Source organism: Antechinus flavipes, chromosome 1 (genome assembly GCF_016432865.1).
Source record: "Antechinus flavipes isolate AdamAnt ecotype Samford, QLD, Australia chromosome 1, AdamAnt_v2, whole genome shotgun sequence".
NCBI lineage: Eukaryota > Metazoa > Chordata > Mammalia > Dasyuromorphia > Dasyuridae > Antechinus > Antechinus flavipes.
In genome coordinates this window covers 717521706-717539738 of record NC_067398.1, presented here as the reverse complement: position 1 = coordinate 717539738, position 18033 = coordinate 717521706, and the positions used below count along the sequence as shown (strand labels likewise).

Sequence of the window (18033 nt, the reverse complement as noted above, 5' to 3'; positions counted from 1 at the left end):
TGAAGCAATCCCTGCTCTCACGAACCCCACGTTTTATTGGGGAGACAAGGATACAGGATAAATGTAAAATGAACAGATGCAGAGAGAAACAAAGGGGCTTTTCAGGAGGCAGAGATGAGAAGGGTGTATGTTCCGGGCCTGGGGACGGCTAAAGGCCTGGAGGTGGGAGATGGCTGTCGTGTGAGAAACAGAAGAGGCTCTGGGCTCCGGGCCGAAGGCCGGCTTTCTCATCTACCAGACTGCTGCTCTGGCGGACGAGGCCGTCCCTGATGAAAGAGCAAGAGGAGGCCAGGCTGGAGGCTGTGGTGGCCTCGCCAGCAGAGGGCGTCCCCATTCCTGAGCATTTGGAGCCCGTCCCCTGCTTTTGGGAGGGTCAGCTGCACCCTTCACTCTCCAGCAAGGTCACGTTTGAGATTCCTCCATGGCCGTGGTGGCAGCGAGAGCTCTGGGCAGTAACCCTCCGCCCCAGGGATGCTGTTGCACAAGGGCCGGACCCTCCCCCCAGGGGGGGCGTCAGTGTGCGGAACTGCTCTGCCCAGATGGGCTGCGGACGCTCGCTTCTGCTTCGGAGCCGGCTGCGAGGGGCCCTCGGCCATCCCAGGGCACCTCGGGGAGATCCGGGAGCCACATGCGTCAGGAGCGTGGCAGCGCCCGTGGGACGTGCGGTGGGAGGGGCGGCTCGCAGTGGCTCCGGTGAATCCGGGGGTGCGGGCTGGAGGGCACGGCTGATGGGAGCCCCTGCGGTGACCTCCGCCTACTCAAACCCGGCTTCTTACCGCGCGCCCTCTCCCCCGGCTGCCAGTCATGAGACACCACGACCTGAGAAATGCCCACGGGGCCGGAGAGACATGGGGGGCTGGGCGTAATTCATTTTACACTCAGGATCCCGGGCCGGAGTGACATCATTCACCTGATGGAGGAAAGGTGTCAGGGCGACCGGAGAGGGAGGAGCTCGGTGGGAACCACGAGATAGTAAAAATTCCAGGAGCTGCCGTGGGGAATCAATCTGCTGTGCAAAGACACTTAGGGGAATTTGCCCCTTCTTGCCTCTGACCTTGCCCCACTCTCGTGCAGCCCCTGGCTTTGAGAGCACCCCCGGCCCCGTCGCCCATTGCTGCGGGGATAGTTTCAGGGCCGCCCATCAGCCGCCAGCTGTGTGATTCTGGGCTTGCCCTCCCTGACTTGCTTGCTCGGCTGTGCCCCCAGAGCTCCCGACGCCGCCTCATCCCTTGGGCATAGATGGTCTGGCCCGGGATGGGGTCAGAGTCCCTCTGTCCACCTGCTGACCCTCTGGTGCCTCTGGGCTTCCTCCTCTAGGGCCCTCCGAGGTCTTTTTGCCTCCGGACCCCATTTTTGCCTCCGCCGTGCCCGAGAACGACAACGTGCTCTGCGCCCAGCTCCAGTGCTTCCACTTCCCCACCCTGCGGCACCACGACTTGCACAGCTGGTATGCGGAGAACTGCTACGAAAAGTCTTCCTTCCTTTGCAAAAGAAGTAAGTGGCGGCCCTCCCTGCCCCCGCCCGGGGCCCCCTACACCCCAGCATCCCTCTGGTCAGAGGCCCCTCCCGCCTTGGAGAGAGCTGGTTAGCCTCAAAGTTAGGACAACCCGGGGTCAGGACCTCTCCGACCCTTCCTGGCCGTGACCCTGTCCAAGGTACCTGGAGGCTCCGGGCAGCGTCCGCAGCTTCCTTGTCCGGATGTCGGGGAGGTCTAGACTAAAAGGGCCAGTCGTGGCCAGGGCTCCGGCCAGGGGACGGTTGGCCGTTGGCTTTGTGGCGGGGAGGCGGGCTCTCTCCGGGGGTCCCGTGGGTGGCTGATAGACACACGCGGGCCTGGGAGTTCCTGGCCATTCTCTGCCATAATAAGTCCCATCACATCCTTGCTTTAAGCTCGCCGGGCCCTCTCTTGACCCCAGCCCATTGGGGGTGGCAGAAAAATCACACCCCCTCTTGTTCAGATGAGGAAGCTGAAGGTTGGGAAGCAGCAGGGCCTGGCCTGGCTCCTGGCCTGAGCTGGGGGTCAGCCTCCCCGTGTTGTCTTCCTCTGGCCTTAGAAGGGCGAGCTCTGCCCAGGCTCATTCTCAGGGCCTGTGAGCCCCCTCTGTCATTAATGGCACGTGCCAAGTAGAAAGGGAGGGAGGGAGCTTCTGGGCCCTGGGGACGCCCCCCTCCCCACCCCCCCGGCTCTGTGCCATTGTCCCCAGCCTGAGACCCGGCAGCGTGCTGTGTGAGGTGTGTGGGTCTGAGAGGGCACGGGTGGTACAGGTCTGTGCGGACCCTGAACCTGGGCAGCCCACACAGCCACCTGCCCCCTGGCAGCTCAGTGCCCGCCCGGGAGCTGGGAGCAGTCCCTTCCTCGGCTTGGCCCCTCCACCTCCAAGCACAGGAGCGGGCACACAGTGGGTGCCTCATAAATGTTAACCAATCGGCTGATTGCGCCTTAATCACTACGGCCCTAATTGGCTCAGGTAAAGCTCGATCCTGTCTCAGTGCCCGCGGAGGCTGGAGCCACCTGTCAGACGGGGGTGCTGGAGAGCAGGCCATGAGGTTGTCGGGGGGCCGGGCTGGGCCCTGAGCCCACAGGTCTCCCATTTTACAAAGGAAGTAACTGGACGTCCAAAAGGTGGCGCAGAGTCGATCGCAGACCTGGAGTCCATGGCCTTGGACAATGTCCCCCTCACCTCTGACACGCCTCCCCCCTCATCCTCCCGTGCCCACCGGGCCGTCTCACTGCGGTGTATCTGCCACAGGCCAAACATGTGTGGACATCAAGGACAACGTGGTGGGGGAAGGCTACCACTTCACGCCCAAGGGCAACGACCCCTGCCTGAGCTGCACCTGCCACAATGGCGAGCCGGAGATGTGCGTGGCCGCGCTGTGCGAGGGGCCCCAGGGCTGCCAGCAGTACGACAAGGACCCCAAGGAGTGCTGCAAGTTCATGTGCTTGGATCCAGGTGGGGGCCTGCGGCACAGCGGGGTGTGGGGAGAAGGAGGGGACACAATGAGCCCCTGTATCAGCCACGATGAGATAGAAGTAGCTGGGGGAGGGGGGAGAGACAGAGAAACAGAGAGACAGAGACAGAGACAGAGATGGAGACAGAAACAGACAGAGAGAGAAAAACAGAGAGAGATAGAGACAGAGACAGAGATGGAGACAGAAAAGGGAGGGAGGAAGGAGAAAGAGGGCAGAGAGTTCTAGTGTCTCCTTTTTGTTCTGAGTCTTTTTTCCGCTCTTGCTTGTGGCCTCTGCCCGTGGGAGCCTGAGGGCCCTGGGCCACTCTGCCCCCCATTTCTTTTTCTATGAATTGACAGCCTTCCAGGGAGAGCCATTTAAAAACCATTATTGTAGAGTAATTCAAACTCTTATATTTACTAAAAAGAAAATGTGTTTTCATTCTGTTTTCTGTGGAGAGTCTGCCTGCTATCCTGCCTGGCCCAGACTCCTTTGTGTGGCACAGGCCCGTGCCAGCTCCCTTAGTCCTGGCTCTGGGCGGTTTCCTTATCCTGGAGTGTTTCTGCACTGCTCAGTCACAGCAGCCCCTCACCCCCATTGAGCAGCCCCTCACCCCCATTGGGCAGCCCCTCACCCCCATTGGGCAGCCCTTCACCCTCATTGGGCAGCCCTTCACCCTCATTGGGCAGCCCCTCATCCCCATTGAGCAGCTCCTGTGCCGGGGCAGTTCCTGCCCTCCAGGCGCTTCCATTCCCCGGGGGCAGCCCAACTTGGGAGCAGCTCATGGATAAAGGCCTGGGAGGGCAGTCTGCGACCCTCTGCCCTGCCTGGGCTCCCGGCCCACGGTCCAGGTTGTCCACCTCGCATCTGTGCTGGCCGTAGGGGGCAGCTCTCCGGCCTGGGCTGGCCCTGGGCCCCGAGAGTCCCCGTGCCTGGGCGGCTTGCTCTGAAGGCAGCCCCACTTCTGCTTGCCCCTAAGCCCAGGCAGGGAGGAGAATGCTGACTCGGCTCTCTCCATCCTGTGTCCCATCCCCCGGTGTTTGCTGTTTTAGGTGCTTAGAAGCTTTGCTGCCCCAGCTCTGGGAACATGCCCAGATTCGTGAGTTCCTCCAGGCAGGAGGCACTGCCTCTGCCGGTGCTGATGGCGGCCCATCCACACTCTCCTGTAGCTGGGCATCCCCCATTGTGTGTGTGTCTCTCACACTGGGAGCTCTCTCCTGGCGGCCCATGATCTTATGGGGCCGCCTCCATTATCTCAGGCCTCTCCCCTGTGCTTGGTGGATCTGTCATGGAGGCTGCCAGCCTGCTCTTGGCAGAGCTCTCTGTTTACCCTGGCTCTTCTGTCCCTGACCCCCTGCAGTCCCCCGAGGGTTGTTCATGGGGGAGCAACCTGGGCTGGGTCAGATGTATAGCTCCTCCTTCAGAGTCTCCCACACCCCTGTGCGCTCACACACACACAGGTGCTCTCCTCTCCATGTGGCTGGCACCAGGAAGTCCCTGGCACTGGGTCTCTCATTGGATCCTTACCTCACCTTGAGAAGCAAGGGCTCCTTCTGTCCCCATTTTACAGATGAGGAGGCTGAGGTCTTAGTGTTGTTTTCGGCATCCCACCTGAACTTGGCACACATTTTTTTTTTTTTTTTAAATCATTATACAGTGTTTTCTTTTTCTTTTTTAAAATTATAGCTTTTTATTTACAAGTTCTATGCATGGGTCATTTTACAGCATTGACAATTGCAAATCCTTTTGTTCCATCTTTTTCCCTCCTCCTCTTCCCCTCCTCCCCCCGTCCCCTGCAGATAGACCAATATATGTAAAATATGTTATAGTATAAGTTAAATACAATATATGCATACATGTCCAAACAGTTATTTTGAAAGTGCACAATTAGCCTGGGAAGGAAATCAAAAGTGCAGGTGGGCAAAAATAGAGGGATTGGGAATTCCATGTAGTGGTTCATAGTCACCTCCTAGAGTTCTTTGTCTGGGTGTCACCAGTTCAGTTCATTCCTGCTCCATTGGAACTGATTTGGTTCATCTCATTGTTGAAGAGGGCCACGTCCATCAGAATTGATCATCATATAGTCTTGTTGTTGAAGTATAGAATGATCTCTTGGTTCTGCTCACTTCCCTTAGCCTCAGTTCCTGTCAGTCTCTCCAGGCCTTTCTGAAATCCTCCTGCTGCTCATTTCTTACAGAACAATAATATTCCCTAACATTCATATACCACACTTTATTCAGCCATTCTCCAACTGATGGGCATCCACTCAGTTTCCAGTTTCTGGCACTACAAAGAAGGCTTGGCACACATTTCTAATCTGGTGCCACGTCTTGTGGTTTCTACCCTGTGGGTGTCCCCTCCTTCCCGTTCTCCTCGTGACCTTTAACCCTCATGCCAGCCACGTGTGGGTCTCCCTGCCCCACATCTCTCCCCCCTCCCTTCCAGCCCTCATTCAGCTTCCAAAGCCATTCTCCAACATAGGCTCATTCAGCTCCAGTGGCTTTACAGCCCTCCCCTGGCCTGTGTTCTTCCACCTTCCATGGATCTGGGATCCCGTGCTCCCCTGGCTTACGCCCCCACCTCTGCCTTTTCCCGACGCTCTCTGCCAGGCCTGGAACGCTCTCCCTCCTTACCTCTGCCTCAGCTTCCCTGGCTTCCCGCTATTCCTGGCCCCTCCCCCTGCTGGCACCTTCCCTCCATTTGCAGGTACCTTGTAGCGGGATGTCTCCCCCGTTAGATTGTAAGCTCCTTGAGGTCAGGAAGAAAGTTTTTCCTTCTCTTTGTGTCTCCCACAAGCGCTGGGCCTGCACGATAACTTAGCAAATGCTCGTACTCCGACTCGTAGGGACAGGAAACGTAGGGGAAAGTCCGCATGGGAATCTTTGCAAGTGGCTTGTGCAGGGTTCTCTTGACTGGCTGGTGGTTGTCCTTCAGGCTCCAAGAGGACCAAGCCCAAGGCCCTGGCTGTTGTTCCGTCCATTTTTCCACTCTACCTCTAGGGAGAATTCCTTGTTTTGACAAGAATTCCTCAAAATTAAAAAAAAAATTAGCAGCTAGAAGGTAGGAATTCTTTTGACTTAATTTTGAGAAATCACCTATTTTTAAGTAAACTGACATTTTGGGGTTGTTCCCAACTTGACAAACATCAGCATTCCTATTTGCACATATATAGGAGAACATCATGTAAATCTTACTTTTAAAAAGTGTCAATAAGTCGGACTCATTAGTTTGGAAGGTTTTTTTGGTCGGTCTCATCGAAACCCAATTCTCTTGTGCTTTTAACGTTTATTCAGTTCTCACTTTTTTCTTTATCATTCCCACTCGTCCCACCTCTCATTTTTGTTTTACATCCTTAAAACTCTTACACATAAAAAAAAAAAAATCTATACGTCACCTGTATCTGAAGAAATGTGCCTCATTGTGCACCATTTGCGTGTCCTGGGTCCCTGTGGGCCAGAGAGTTTCAGGCTTTCAGAGTTGTTTTTCTTTCCAGTGTTTTTTAGGTGTTCTAGAGACCATTTTCTGGTTCTGTTTCCTTGTTATCACATCACTCACACGAGTGATTTCACTGGTTTCACAACCAGAAAGTAAGCCAGTTTTTACTTCGCTTTCATGTTCTCTGACGGTGGGTTTCAACTGGAAGTTAGAGTTCTAGATCAACGCTAATTCTCTGTTGTTCATTTCGTTCCAAATAGACCGTACCCAGTGTCTTTGAGTATGATTTCTTCTGTACCCTGTTAATCGCAGCACTCTGAAATCAGCTACTTTGGAGGTGTTAGAAGGCGTGTTTCAGGGGAGGTTCTTGAAGCCCTTGATTTCCAAGGAGGCCGTTGGTCAGACTCTGAAAATGATCTGTGGTTTGAGTTGCTTTCTGTGATCCTTAGGAAGGCGGCTTGTCACGTTCCGGTGGCTGACGCTTTTGCTAGCAGGGCTTGGTCAGCAGATGGGGCTGTTGTAATCCGTATAATGCGGCTGATTCCATCTGGCCCAGAAACTTAGAATGAGGAGAGATACTTTAGTTTGACAGATGGCTCATAACCATGTAATGGAGGGATTTACTTCCTTATCAAATACATGGTTGATGGTTCTTAAGTATGGTCCTAGAAGAGACACTAGGAAGAGTTTACTGCAGGTGAAGGGGTCGCTGACTGTTGGCAGAAGAGTCAGTGTTCCTTTGGCGGCCCAGTATCCTTGAAGATATGGAAGGGCTGATAGCTCTCTCCGGAGGAGAAACCCCACAGGTCTTTGGGGTGTGGCAGTTAATGCCCAATTCCTGTTTGGTTAAGCGTGCAGAGGTTTCCCTAGAGGCTGCTTGGCCTTGGGGATTGACCCCTGACCTGGAGTGAGGAGTCCTGAGTGCTGCTCTCACATTTCACGCTCACCGCAAGATCTCACACAGTTCCCTTGACCTCTGTCGTGCTTCAGGAGCCTTGCCAGGATGACCCACACGGTGTCATTTCTGTTGGTGGAGGCCATGGCCCACACTGACAAAAACATAGTCTTCCCTTCATCGTCTTAGGGCTCATAAGCTACTTTCCTCAGAGCTGGGGAGATTACAAGGCTCCTCTTCCCTTCTTTACAAAGAAGAAAGCCGAGAAGACTGGATGAGTGATCTTCCCCAGCCAGCAAGGCTCTGAGCTGAGACTTGACTCCAAGTCCAGCTCCCTTTCTGGTCTGCAGGACTACATCATGCAGGGTGTGTTGGGGGGCCACCGATGAGGGCAACGTCCTGCACAAAGCACCTTCCTCCTTCTTTTCCATCTGTGGTGGAGATGCAAAATAGGGAGAAAAATGGTTTCTAGTTTGCTCTTGTAACCCTTGGAATCTTGGAAGAGAACAGATGGTAGCATCTTGGTCTCTTCTTCTCCATGGCATCTCCTACCAAGACAAACTTTTATGTAGGCTCGGCTGCCCTCGTTGGAAAATCAGACATCATCGTGACCTTCCTTTTTCCTTTTTTATTTGATAATTTATGTTACATCACAATATACAAAACTCAGTTGTGTTTTATAGTTGAATCCTCAGGCTGTCCATTTGTCTAGAATACTTAAGTCAAATAGAGAAAACAAGACTAAATTGATAGTACACACACCCTTATGTGGTTTTTATAAAGGAGTATGTCATCAGGTGCAGTATTGCCCAGTATTTTTTGGTTGAAAGTAATTTTCGTTGCATTGTGGTCTGAAAAGGATGCATTTACTATTTCTGCCTACCTGCATTTGAATTTGAGGTTTTTATGTCCTAATATATGGTCATTTTTTGTATAGGTTCCATGAACTGCTGAAAAGAAAGTATACTCCTTTCTATCTCCACTTAGTTTTCTCCTGAGATCTATCATATCTAACTTTTCTAGCATTCTATTTACCTCTTTGACTTCTTTGTTATTTATTTTGTGGTTTGATTTATCTAATTCTGAGAGTGCAAAGTTGAAATCTCCCACTATGATAGTTTTGCTGTCTATTTCTTCTTGCAGCTCTCTTAATTTCTCTTTTAAGAATTTAGATCCTACACCACTTGGTGCATATATGTTTAATTTTGATATTGCTTCATTATCTATGCTATCCTTTAGCAAGGTATAGTGTAGTGCCCTTCCTTATCTCTTTTAATTAGATCGATTTTTGCTTTTGCTTGCCCAATGTTTTTATCATCATTTGAAATGGTGTTAATAACAGATGAGAAATAAAAAGAATGATCAGAATCAACCATGCCGAACCTCTATTTATTTATTTTGGCGAGGAAGTTGGGGTTAAGTGACTTGTCCAGGGTCACACAATTAGTAAATGTTCAGTGTCTGAAGCTGGATTTGACTCCAGGGCTGGTGTTCTCTTCACTGCACCATCTAGCTGCCCCCCAAAACTGAGATTTTTAAAAGAAATAGAATGTTACTTAGAAAAGTTTAAACCATCCAATTGATAGAACATGAAAAAGATATTTTAAGTAGTCCAGTCTCCGAAAATAAGGTTGAACAAACCCTAAAGGACTTTCTAGAAGGGAAAAGCCCAGGTGCAGGCAGATTTACAGGTAGCAGATGTTTAAAGAACAATTAAGATCCATATTATACAAGTTATTTTCAACCCTAACCCTCAAATTGCACATTTCAGTGCATATTAAAAACTTTTAGGGTATTTGTTACAAAACAGAAAAGTCTATTAGTGGAACCGAGTAGATAAGAACAATCAGAAGCAATCGAACTCAATGAACCAGTATTTTATAAACCTAAGAATTTGAATTACTTGAGGAAGAACTCCTTATTTGATAAGAACTAGAAATCCGGAGAGCAGATTTGCACAAATGTGGATGAGCCCCATGTCTTGGACGGTGCATGTATCACCCCAGTTAATAAGTATTTATTAAGCTCTCATTGCCAGCCCCCTACCTTTCAGGAGCTTTCCACTCTAGGAGGCAGACAGCATGGAAACTACTATGGACGTATGAGATAGAGAGGAAGCAGAAAGTCATCCCAGAGGGAAGCCACATGAACATCCTGCTGCAGAAGGATAGATCTGAGCTCACTCTTTTTAAAAAAATTAATTTTTCTCAATTATGTGTAAAAACAACTTTTGAACATTTATTTCTCCCTCTTTTCAGATTCCCACCCCCCCCCCCCATTGGCAAGCAGTTTGTTATATATTATACATGTGCACACGTGCAAAACATTTTCGCCTCTTTGTCAGTGATCCACTTTGAAAACAAAAGACAATCACAACAATTTCCATATTTCTCATGTTGCAGAAGAAAACAGATCAAAAAAATCCCAACCCCAAACTCCTCCCCCAAAATTTATGCTTCATTTTGTATTAAGACCCCCTCAGTTCTTTCCCTGGAGGTGGATAGCTTTTTTTCCATTATTTTATTTGTTCAGAAGAGTGGAGTTTTTCACAATTGAGCATTGTACAATATTGCTGTTACCGTGCACAGTGACTGTTCTGGTTCTGCTCACTTTACTTTGCATCAGTTCGGATAAGTCTTTTGCAGGTTTTTCTGAAATTGCCTGCTCATCATTTCTTATAGCACAGTGATATTTCTTCATAGTTATATACCAGTTTGTTTAGCCATTCCCCAATTGATAGGCATCCCCTTAATTTCCAATTCTTTGATAAAGCAAAAAGAATTGTTATAAATATTTTTTGTACATATCATGTTTTTCATCTTTTTGGAATACAGAGTTAATAGTGGTATTGCTGGGACAAAGGATATTTTTATGGTTTTACAGCCTTTTGAACATAATTCCAAAATGGTTGAATCAGTTCAAAACTCTACCCACAATGTATTATTACCCCAGTTTTTCATATCCACTCCAAGAGTTATCATTTTCCTTTTTTTGTCATATGAATTAATCTGATAAGTGTTAAATGGGACCTCAGAGTTATTTTAGTTTATGTTTTTTTCTAATCAATAGTGATTTAGAGGATTTTTTCATATTACTATAATAACTTTGATTTCTTCTTCTGAAAACTGCCTGTTCATATCTTTTGATCATTTACCAATTGGGGAATGACTCATATTGTTATAAATTTGACTCATTTCTCTATATATTTGGGAAATGAGGCCTTGATCAGAGAAATTTGCTGTAATTTTTTTCTATTTCTTGCTTTTCTTCTCATGTTAGTTGCATACATTTTGTCCAAACTTTAAAAGTTAATCAAAATTGTGCACTTCATGCAATGCTCTCTGTTTTTTTGTTGGCTTTAAATTCTTCTTTTATCCATAAAAATCACATACCCATTTTGACCTTAACTTGGTATATGGTGTGAGATGTTGGTCTATACTTGGTGCTTTCCGGTTTTCCCCAGAGTTTTTGTCAGATAGTGAGTTCTTGTCCCAGAAATGTGCATCTTTAGATTTATCTATACCTAGTGCTTTCCAGTTTTCCTGGAGTTTTTTGGTCAGATAGACCAAATGCTTGTTCCAGAAGCATTCATCTTCAGGTTTTTCAAAATTACTGTAGTCATTTACTACTGTGCATTCTGTACTTAATCTGTTTTCTAGCTTCTTAAACTGTGATTTATGGGATTTTTTTTTTTTACTTGATAGTATTTTATTTTTTCCAATTACATGTAAAGATAGTTTTCAACATTCATTTCTACAAGATTTTGATTTGCAAAATTTCCCCTCTCCCTCCCTTAGCTCCCTTACGATGGGAAACAATCTCATATGGGTCATATGTGTACAGTCATTTTAAACATATTTCCATCAAGGATCTTGTAACTGAAGATGGGGGTTGTGATATTATGGTTTATTATCACTAAATGTTTGATTTGTATACCTATTTTATGTACCTGGGTTATGTAAAAAAATTTTTGTTAAATTGGGGTTGCAAGTGGAAAAGGTTAAGAAACCTTAATCTATTCCACTGATCTATCGCTGTTTCTTAGCCAGTTCCAGATTGTTTTGATGATTACTGTTTTGAAATACAGTTTCAGATCTGATATGGTTAGTCTACTTCCTTTCCCAATTTTTTTCATTACTTCCCTTGACATTCTTGACCTTTTGTTCTTTCAGATGAATTTTGTTATTTTTATTCTTTTTAGTAGTTTGATTGGTATAGCACTGAATAAGTAAATTAAGTTAGGCAGAATTGTCATTTTTATTATATTGGCTCTGCCTACCTATGAGCAATCAATATTTCTCCAGTTGTTTAGATCTGACTTTATTTGTGTGTAAATGTTTTGTAATTGTGTTCCTGTAATCCTTGGGTTTGGTTTGGCATGTAGACTCTTGGGTAATTTTTTAATAACTCAAAGTACAGTTAAAATAACTGTCGTTATTTTAAATATAATTTCTCTTTCTGTCTCTTCCTCCTGGGTTTTGTGGGTAGTATATAGAAATGCTGAAGATTTATGTAAGTTTATTTTATATCCTGTGATTTTGCTGAAGTTGTTAATTATTTTACCTAGTTTGTTAGTTGATTAGAAGCTGAGGTCAAGGAGCAATGCAATTGCAGAGATACAGATGTCTCTGGGAGTGAGTGATATTATGACCTAACAGGGAAACTGAGGCTGAGAGGAATGGATTGGCTTAGTATCACTGAGAGAAATGCTTGAGGTGGGATTTGAACTGAAGTTCTCCTATTTTCAAGGCCAGTGCTCTATTTGTTGCACCATCTGGCTGCCATTCCAGAACATTCCCATGCCAAGACAAGGAGTCAGGAGATGGAATGTCATGCACAGAAAATAGTTGGTTGGTCACTATACCTGAATGGGAAAATTCATGCTATGGAACAAGGAATGGAAAGATGGGAAAGAGCTGGATTACGAAAGTCTTTGGAGCTAGCCAGAGCATTTTCTGTTTGATCTTGGAGGTAACAGGGAGGGAGCCGCTGTAGTTTCTTGAGTAGGGGTCAAACCTGAGTTTTTAAGAAATTACATTGTTGGCTGAATGGAGAATAGATTGAGTGGGGAGAGACCTGAGGCAACAGCTCTCTCTGCAGGCCGTGGCAGTACTCCAGATATAAAATGATGAAGGTCTACATCAAGGTGGGGGCAGTGACAGAGGAGAGAAGGCAGTGAAAGAGGTGAAATCAATGAGAGATGTTGCAAAGGTGAAATGGACAAGAGACACTGTAGAGGTGAAATCAGCATGAGATGTTGCAGTTATGCAATGGACAAAACATGCTGCAGAGGTGAAATCAACATGAGATGTTACAGTGGGCAATGGATGACGTGCTGCAGAGGTGAAATCAACATGTGGTGTTGCAGTGGGCAATGGATGACGTGCTGCAGAGGTGAAATCAATGAGAGATGTTGCAGAAGTGAAATGGACAAGAGATACTACAGAGATGAAATCATTGAAAGATGTTGCAGAAGTGAAATGGACGAGAAGTGTTGCTGTGGTGCCATTGATAGATCTCAGCACTAGCTTGGCTGGAGGAGAGTATCATTGAGAAATAATGAGAGTCCAGGATGAACCTAAGGTGTGAGCTGGGGACTAAGAGATGGTGCCCTCGGCAGTAATAGGGAAGGTAGAAGCTGGGGCTGGTTTAGGGAGAATGACAATGAATTCTGTTCAGACATATTGGGTTTAAGGTGTCCACTGGACACCCAGTTTAAAATGTCTAATAGGCAGCTGGAGATGCAAAATTGGAAGTGGGGGAAGGGTTGGGACTGGACATATGATTCTGGGCATCTGCAGAGGGATCGTAATTGAATACAAGGCAAGTGATGAGGTCACCAAGGAGATAGTATAGAAGGAGAAGAGTGCTCAGGACAGGGCCTTGAGAGATTCCTGTGCTTAAGAGTGATAAGAATGAAAAACTAGCCAAAAAACCCCAAAAAACATAAACCAAGGAGAGCAGTTTCATAGGAACCTGAAGGGAAAGGCTACGTATTCAGGGGCATTTAGGAAATCAACAATCAAAGAAAGCTGTCTTAAGAAATTGTGTCTTTAGAAAGGTCAAGGAGAAGATTGAGAAAAGGTCCACACGAATGCATGACCTGAATACAAAAGGTTATGTCATTTACATAAAGATTAGACACCATGACATGAGATTCCTTTCATAGCTTTAACTAGGGTTAGAGATGGTCAGCTTTTGCCTAGAGAAAATTAGTGTAGCTAAGATGAAATGGGAAGATACCTCTTGTGATAAAAATCTTTACACCACTTATCTCTTAGGAGAGCCTGGTAATTAGAAAATTGGCCCTTTTTCTTTTATTCTCCAAGGTGACCATGACATGCAGTGATTTGGATTTGAATAAGGGAGGGCTGTGCTGAGTCATAAGCCTAACTTCCTTCTTCAGAGCTTTCTGGGTCCAATGGTAAGATATAATGGGAGATCTTGGCCTTTTTAAGCTAAACTCTTTAACAAGTCTCAATTTGACTGAGACAACCAATTGCTCATTCAGTGATTAAGCTAAGTAAGAAAGAAATGAAGCAAAGGATGGCCTTTCTTACCTAGCCAAAAATAAATAAATAAAACGAATGAATAAATAAATATATAAATAATGAATGGTTAAATAAATAAATGAAGGAATTTTCCAGAAGGAGAGGTCTCTGGGTGTCTGGCTAAAACCACATCAGTTGCCATGATTTGTATGACTCACAGTGAACCAATTCCACTAGACAAGGGTCAGTAGATAAAGACTAATAGTTCTCAAAAAGTTGATCACCTTATGAAAGGATTCTCCAGAAATCCCTAGGAATAAGAGAAATGCAAATGAATCCAAAGCTCAGGAGTCCCCATCCTCCCAACCCCACATACACTCTTAATAAATTGACCAGATTAGAGATTCTTAACTGTACTTTTTGTGATTTAGAAGAATTGTAAATCCTCCCAACCCCACATACACTCTTAATAAATTGACCAGATTAGAGGAGATTCTTAACTGTACTTTTTGTGATTTAGAAGAATTGTAAACAAATTAGATGCCTGTCCCTTGGGGAATAACCAAACAAGTCAAGATATGTGAATAGAATGGAATATTACTTGAGCATAAAATCTAATGTGGAGACTTCAGAGATACATGGAAAGATTTCTAGGAACTTTTACAGAATCATCCATACAGAACCAGAAGAATTGTAAACACAAGGATTTGACAATGGAAAGAAGGAAAAAAATGAAACTGAATTTTAGGGCAATTTTAATAACCAAGCCTAACCCACCTAAAAGGTGAGAAAATGAAGAGGTGAGGTGTTCTGTTTGGTTCGCTTAGCATTATTTCTTACAGGCCTTGCCTTTGCTTTAAATTCATCCTATTAGTCACTCCTTGTGCTATGATAAGCATTCCATTTCATTTATATACCTAGCTTGTCCAGCTGTTTCTAGTCACTAAGCATAGTTTATTTTCAATTTGATATTTAATTCTTTTGGTTTCTTAATTTTTTTTTTTAACTTTTCCCTTCTTCTTCATGGTGGGATATACTTTGTATCCTATTCTTTTGCTGATATAATTTTTTAAAAATTGATTCTTAGCTGATTCTTTGGGGTTTTCTAAGTAAAGCAGATAAAAAGGTAGTTTAACCATCTTTTCCCAATGTTTATTTAATTTCATTTTCTCATCTTAATGTATTTCTACTACTGTGTCAAATAGTAAAGGTGACAGCATTCTCACTTCATTCTCGACCTTACTGTGTAAGCTTCCAATATTTCTTACAGATTGCTTAGACTTTTGGTTTTAATTAAATGCTTTTCAAAAAAAAATCAGATAAAGCAAAGATTTGCTCATTCCTATTCTTGAAGTTAAAACAAATGAAAACTGTGTCTTATCATTAGTGTTTTCTGCATCTGTTATTGATGTGTTATTTTTGTTCCTCTTTTAATCTTCATTCTGTTTGATGATGTTGAGCTAGAAATTTTTCTAGTCATTTTATGTCTGGTATAGAAATCAAAATTATCCAGAGTTGTTTCCTAGAGTTCAGTAAAATTCCTTCTTTCTGTATTTTAGAAACAGTTTATGTCACATAGTTGGGGATTCATTGTTCTTTCATGTTTGCTGTAATTCACTTGCAGATTTGATCACACCTGGAGATTTGTTTCCATGAGAGTTCATTTATGGCTTATTTATGGTTGGGATATTCCTGTTTTGTAAAAAAAAAATTTAAATTTTTTTTTAAATTTTTTATTTAATAATTACTTTATATTGACACTCGTTTCTGTTCCGATTTTTTTTTCCCCTCCCTCCCTCCACCCCCTCCCCTAGATGGCAAGCAGTCCTTTATATGTTGGATATGTTGCAGTATATCCTAGATACAATATATGTTTGCAGAACCAAACAGTTCTCTTGTTGCATAGGGAGAATTGGATTCAGAAGGTAGAAATAACCCGGGAAGAAAAACAAAAATGCAGATAGTTCACATTCGTTTCCCAGTGTTCTTTCTTTGGGTGTAGCTGCTTTTGTCCATCATTTATCAATTGAAACTCAGGTCTCTTTGTCAAAGAAATCCACTTCCATCAAAATATGTCCTCATACAATATCGTTGTCGAAGTGTATAATGATCTCCTGGTTCTGCTCATTTCACTTAGCATCAGTTCATGTAAGTCTCGCCAGTCCTCTCTGTATTCATCCTGCTGGTCATTTCTTACAGAACAATAATATTCCATAACATTCATATACCACAATTTACCCAGCCATTCTCCAATTGATGGGCATCCATTCATTTTCCAGTTTCTGGCCACTACAAACAGGGCTGCTACAAACATTTTGGCACATACAGGTCCCTTTCCCTTCTTTAGTATTTCTTTGGGATATAAGCCCAATAGAAACACTGCTGGATCAAAGGGTATGCACAATTTGATAATTTTTTGGGCATAATTCCAGATTGCTCTCCAGAATGGTTGGATTCGTTCACAACTCCACCAACAATGCATTAGTGTCCCAGTTTTCCCGCATCCCCTCCAACATTCATCATTATTTTTTCCTGTCATCTTAGCCAATCTGACAGGTGTGTAGTGTAAATTTTTTAATATTATTGAATGGTACCATAGTTTCTGAGAACTATCTTTCTGTCCTTTTTATTGGTTGTGATTTTTTGAGTCTTCTCTTTAAAAAAAAAATTAAATTAGTTAATGGGCTTTCATTTCTTTTTTAACTTAAATTTTGTTTATTTTGTCTTTCATGTTTGTGCTTTTTTGAATTTCTACTTTCTTGAAGTTTTAGATTTATAAAATTGTAGGCTTCATTCAGTTGTCCTTTCATTTTTTCTTTGATTAATATGTGTTCAAGGTTATCAGTTTTCCTCCTAAACCATGCTTTTGGCACATCCCATAAATTTTGTTGTGTTGTCCATCATGTTACCTTTTTTGTATTCATATAGATTCTTTTTGTGTAGCCACAGTTGTCTCTTATCTTTTATGAACTCTAGTTCATTTAGTTGGGAATTGTTTTGAAATGTATTGTTTTTTTCTAATTTGTTATGGTGTGTTTTTGATGACTCATTTTTGTTCGTTTTCTTGCAAGGTTTGCCCTACGAGAGTTTTTTTCTTTTTTGGTCATGGTTTTATTTATTTATGTTAAGGCTTTTTATTTTCAGAACTTATGAATAGATAATTTTCAGCATTCACCCTTGCAAAACCTTGTGTTCCATTTTAAAAAAAAATTCGGTACCTTTGTCACCGCACGGTGCTTAGTTGTGACCTCTCTCTGTCATCTTTTTGGAGCTCTTCATCCTTGTTAAGACGAGTGATATTGTATCAGTGATGTTGAATTACTGGGTTGTCCAATAGGCACCTTCTCCATTGTCCAAATAGGGCCTGCCTTACCTTCCCTATCAGACAGATTGGATTTCTCCTGAAAGACCTTTGATGGTGCAGAGATAAGAAGGAAGGGAACTTGTGTTCTGTTCCCCCCAAGTCTGAGCGTTTAAAGGTGGAAATTTGTATGGCTTCTTTCTAAGTTCTACCAGCTTTTCTTCTTTGTCTGCTATTGTGAACTGCTTCTTCCTCCACCAACTTCACTCTTCTATCCAGATGACGTGCCTTCCTGACATAAGGGGCCATTTCTACGTGGAGCTGAAATGGACAAGTAGCTGGTGGGAGTCACGGGCGCCTCAGTGATATGCTGATGGCAGAAACCCCGGCTGGGTGGCCGCTTTTGGGCAGTGTGCTTGGAGAGGAAGTAGAGTAGCCCTGCAGAGTGAGGACCCCTGGGAAGGGTCAATGGAATGGGAGATGTTTATCCTGGAAAGAGGGAATACTGACATGCAGCATGGCCACTATCTCCTGGTGTTTGAAGGAGAAGCTTGGCCCCGAAGGCAGCGCTAGGAGCACTTGACAAAAGTGGCAAAAGGATAACTAATTTCACTGAAGGGCAAGGAGAAGAATTTAAAAATCAGGGTGTCAAGTGACTCACCCAAGTTGATAAAGATCTTAAGTGTCTAAGACAGGATTTGAACTCAGGTCTGAGTCCCGAGGCCGTGCTCTCTCTGCCGTTGAAGTGCCGCTAGTTAGTTGCCCATTCACTGGAGATCTTCAAGCAGAAGTTGGAGGACCCTTTGATTTGCTGTACTATCAATTCATGATTCCAAGATCTTTCATTAGATGGTATCTGAGGTTCCTTCCAGCTCTCAGATTGTAGGATTGTATTTTAAATGTTTCAATGCTGGCCTAAAGGGAAGAGATGTTCCTCACTATGGAGGGAAGCTAAAGA

The 18033-nt window shown here is 44.6% G+C and overlaps 1 protein-coding gene across 2 annotated transcripts in view; it reads left to right on the top strand.

The window, feature by feature from the left end:
- DGCR2 (DiGeorge syndrome critical region gene 2) overlaps positions 1–18033 on the top strand; it is an 80028-nt gene that overhangs the window by 44855 nt on the left and 17140 nt on the right. For both annotated transcript variants that reach the window (XM_051973194.1, XM_051973193.1), the window contains 2 exons: positions 1318–1494; positions 2751–2954. In XM_051973194.1, the coding sequence (XP_051829154.1) occupies positions 1318–1494; positions 2751–2954 (381 nt within the window). The remainder of the gene's footprint in view (positions 1–1317; positions 1495–2750; positions 2955–18033) is intronic.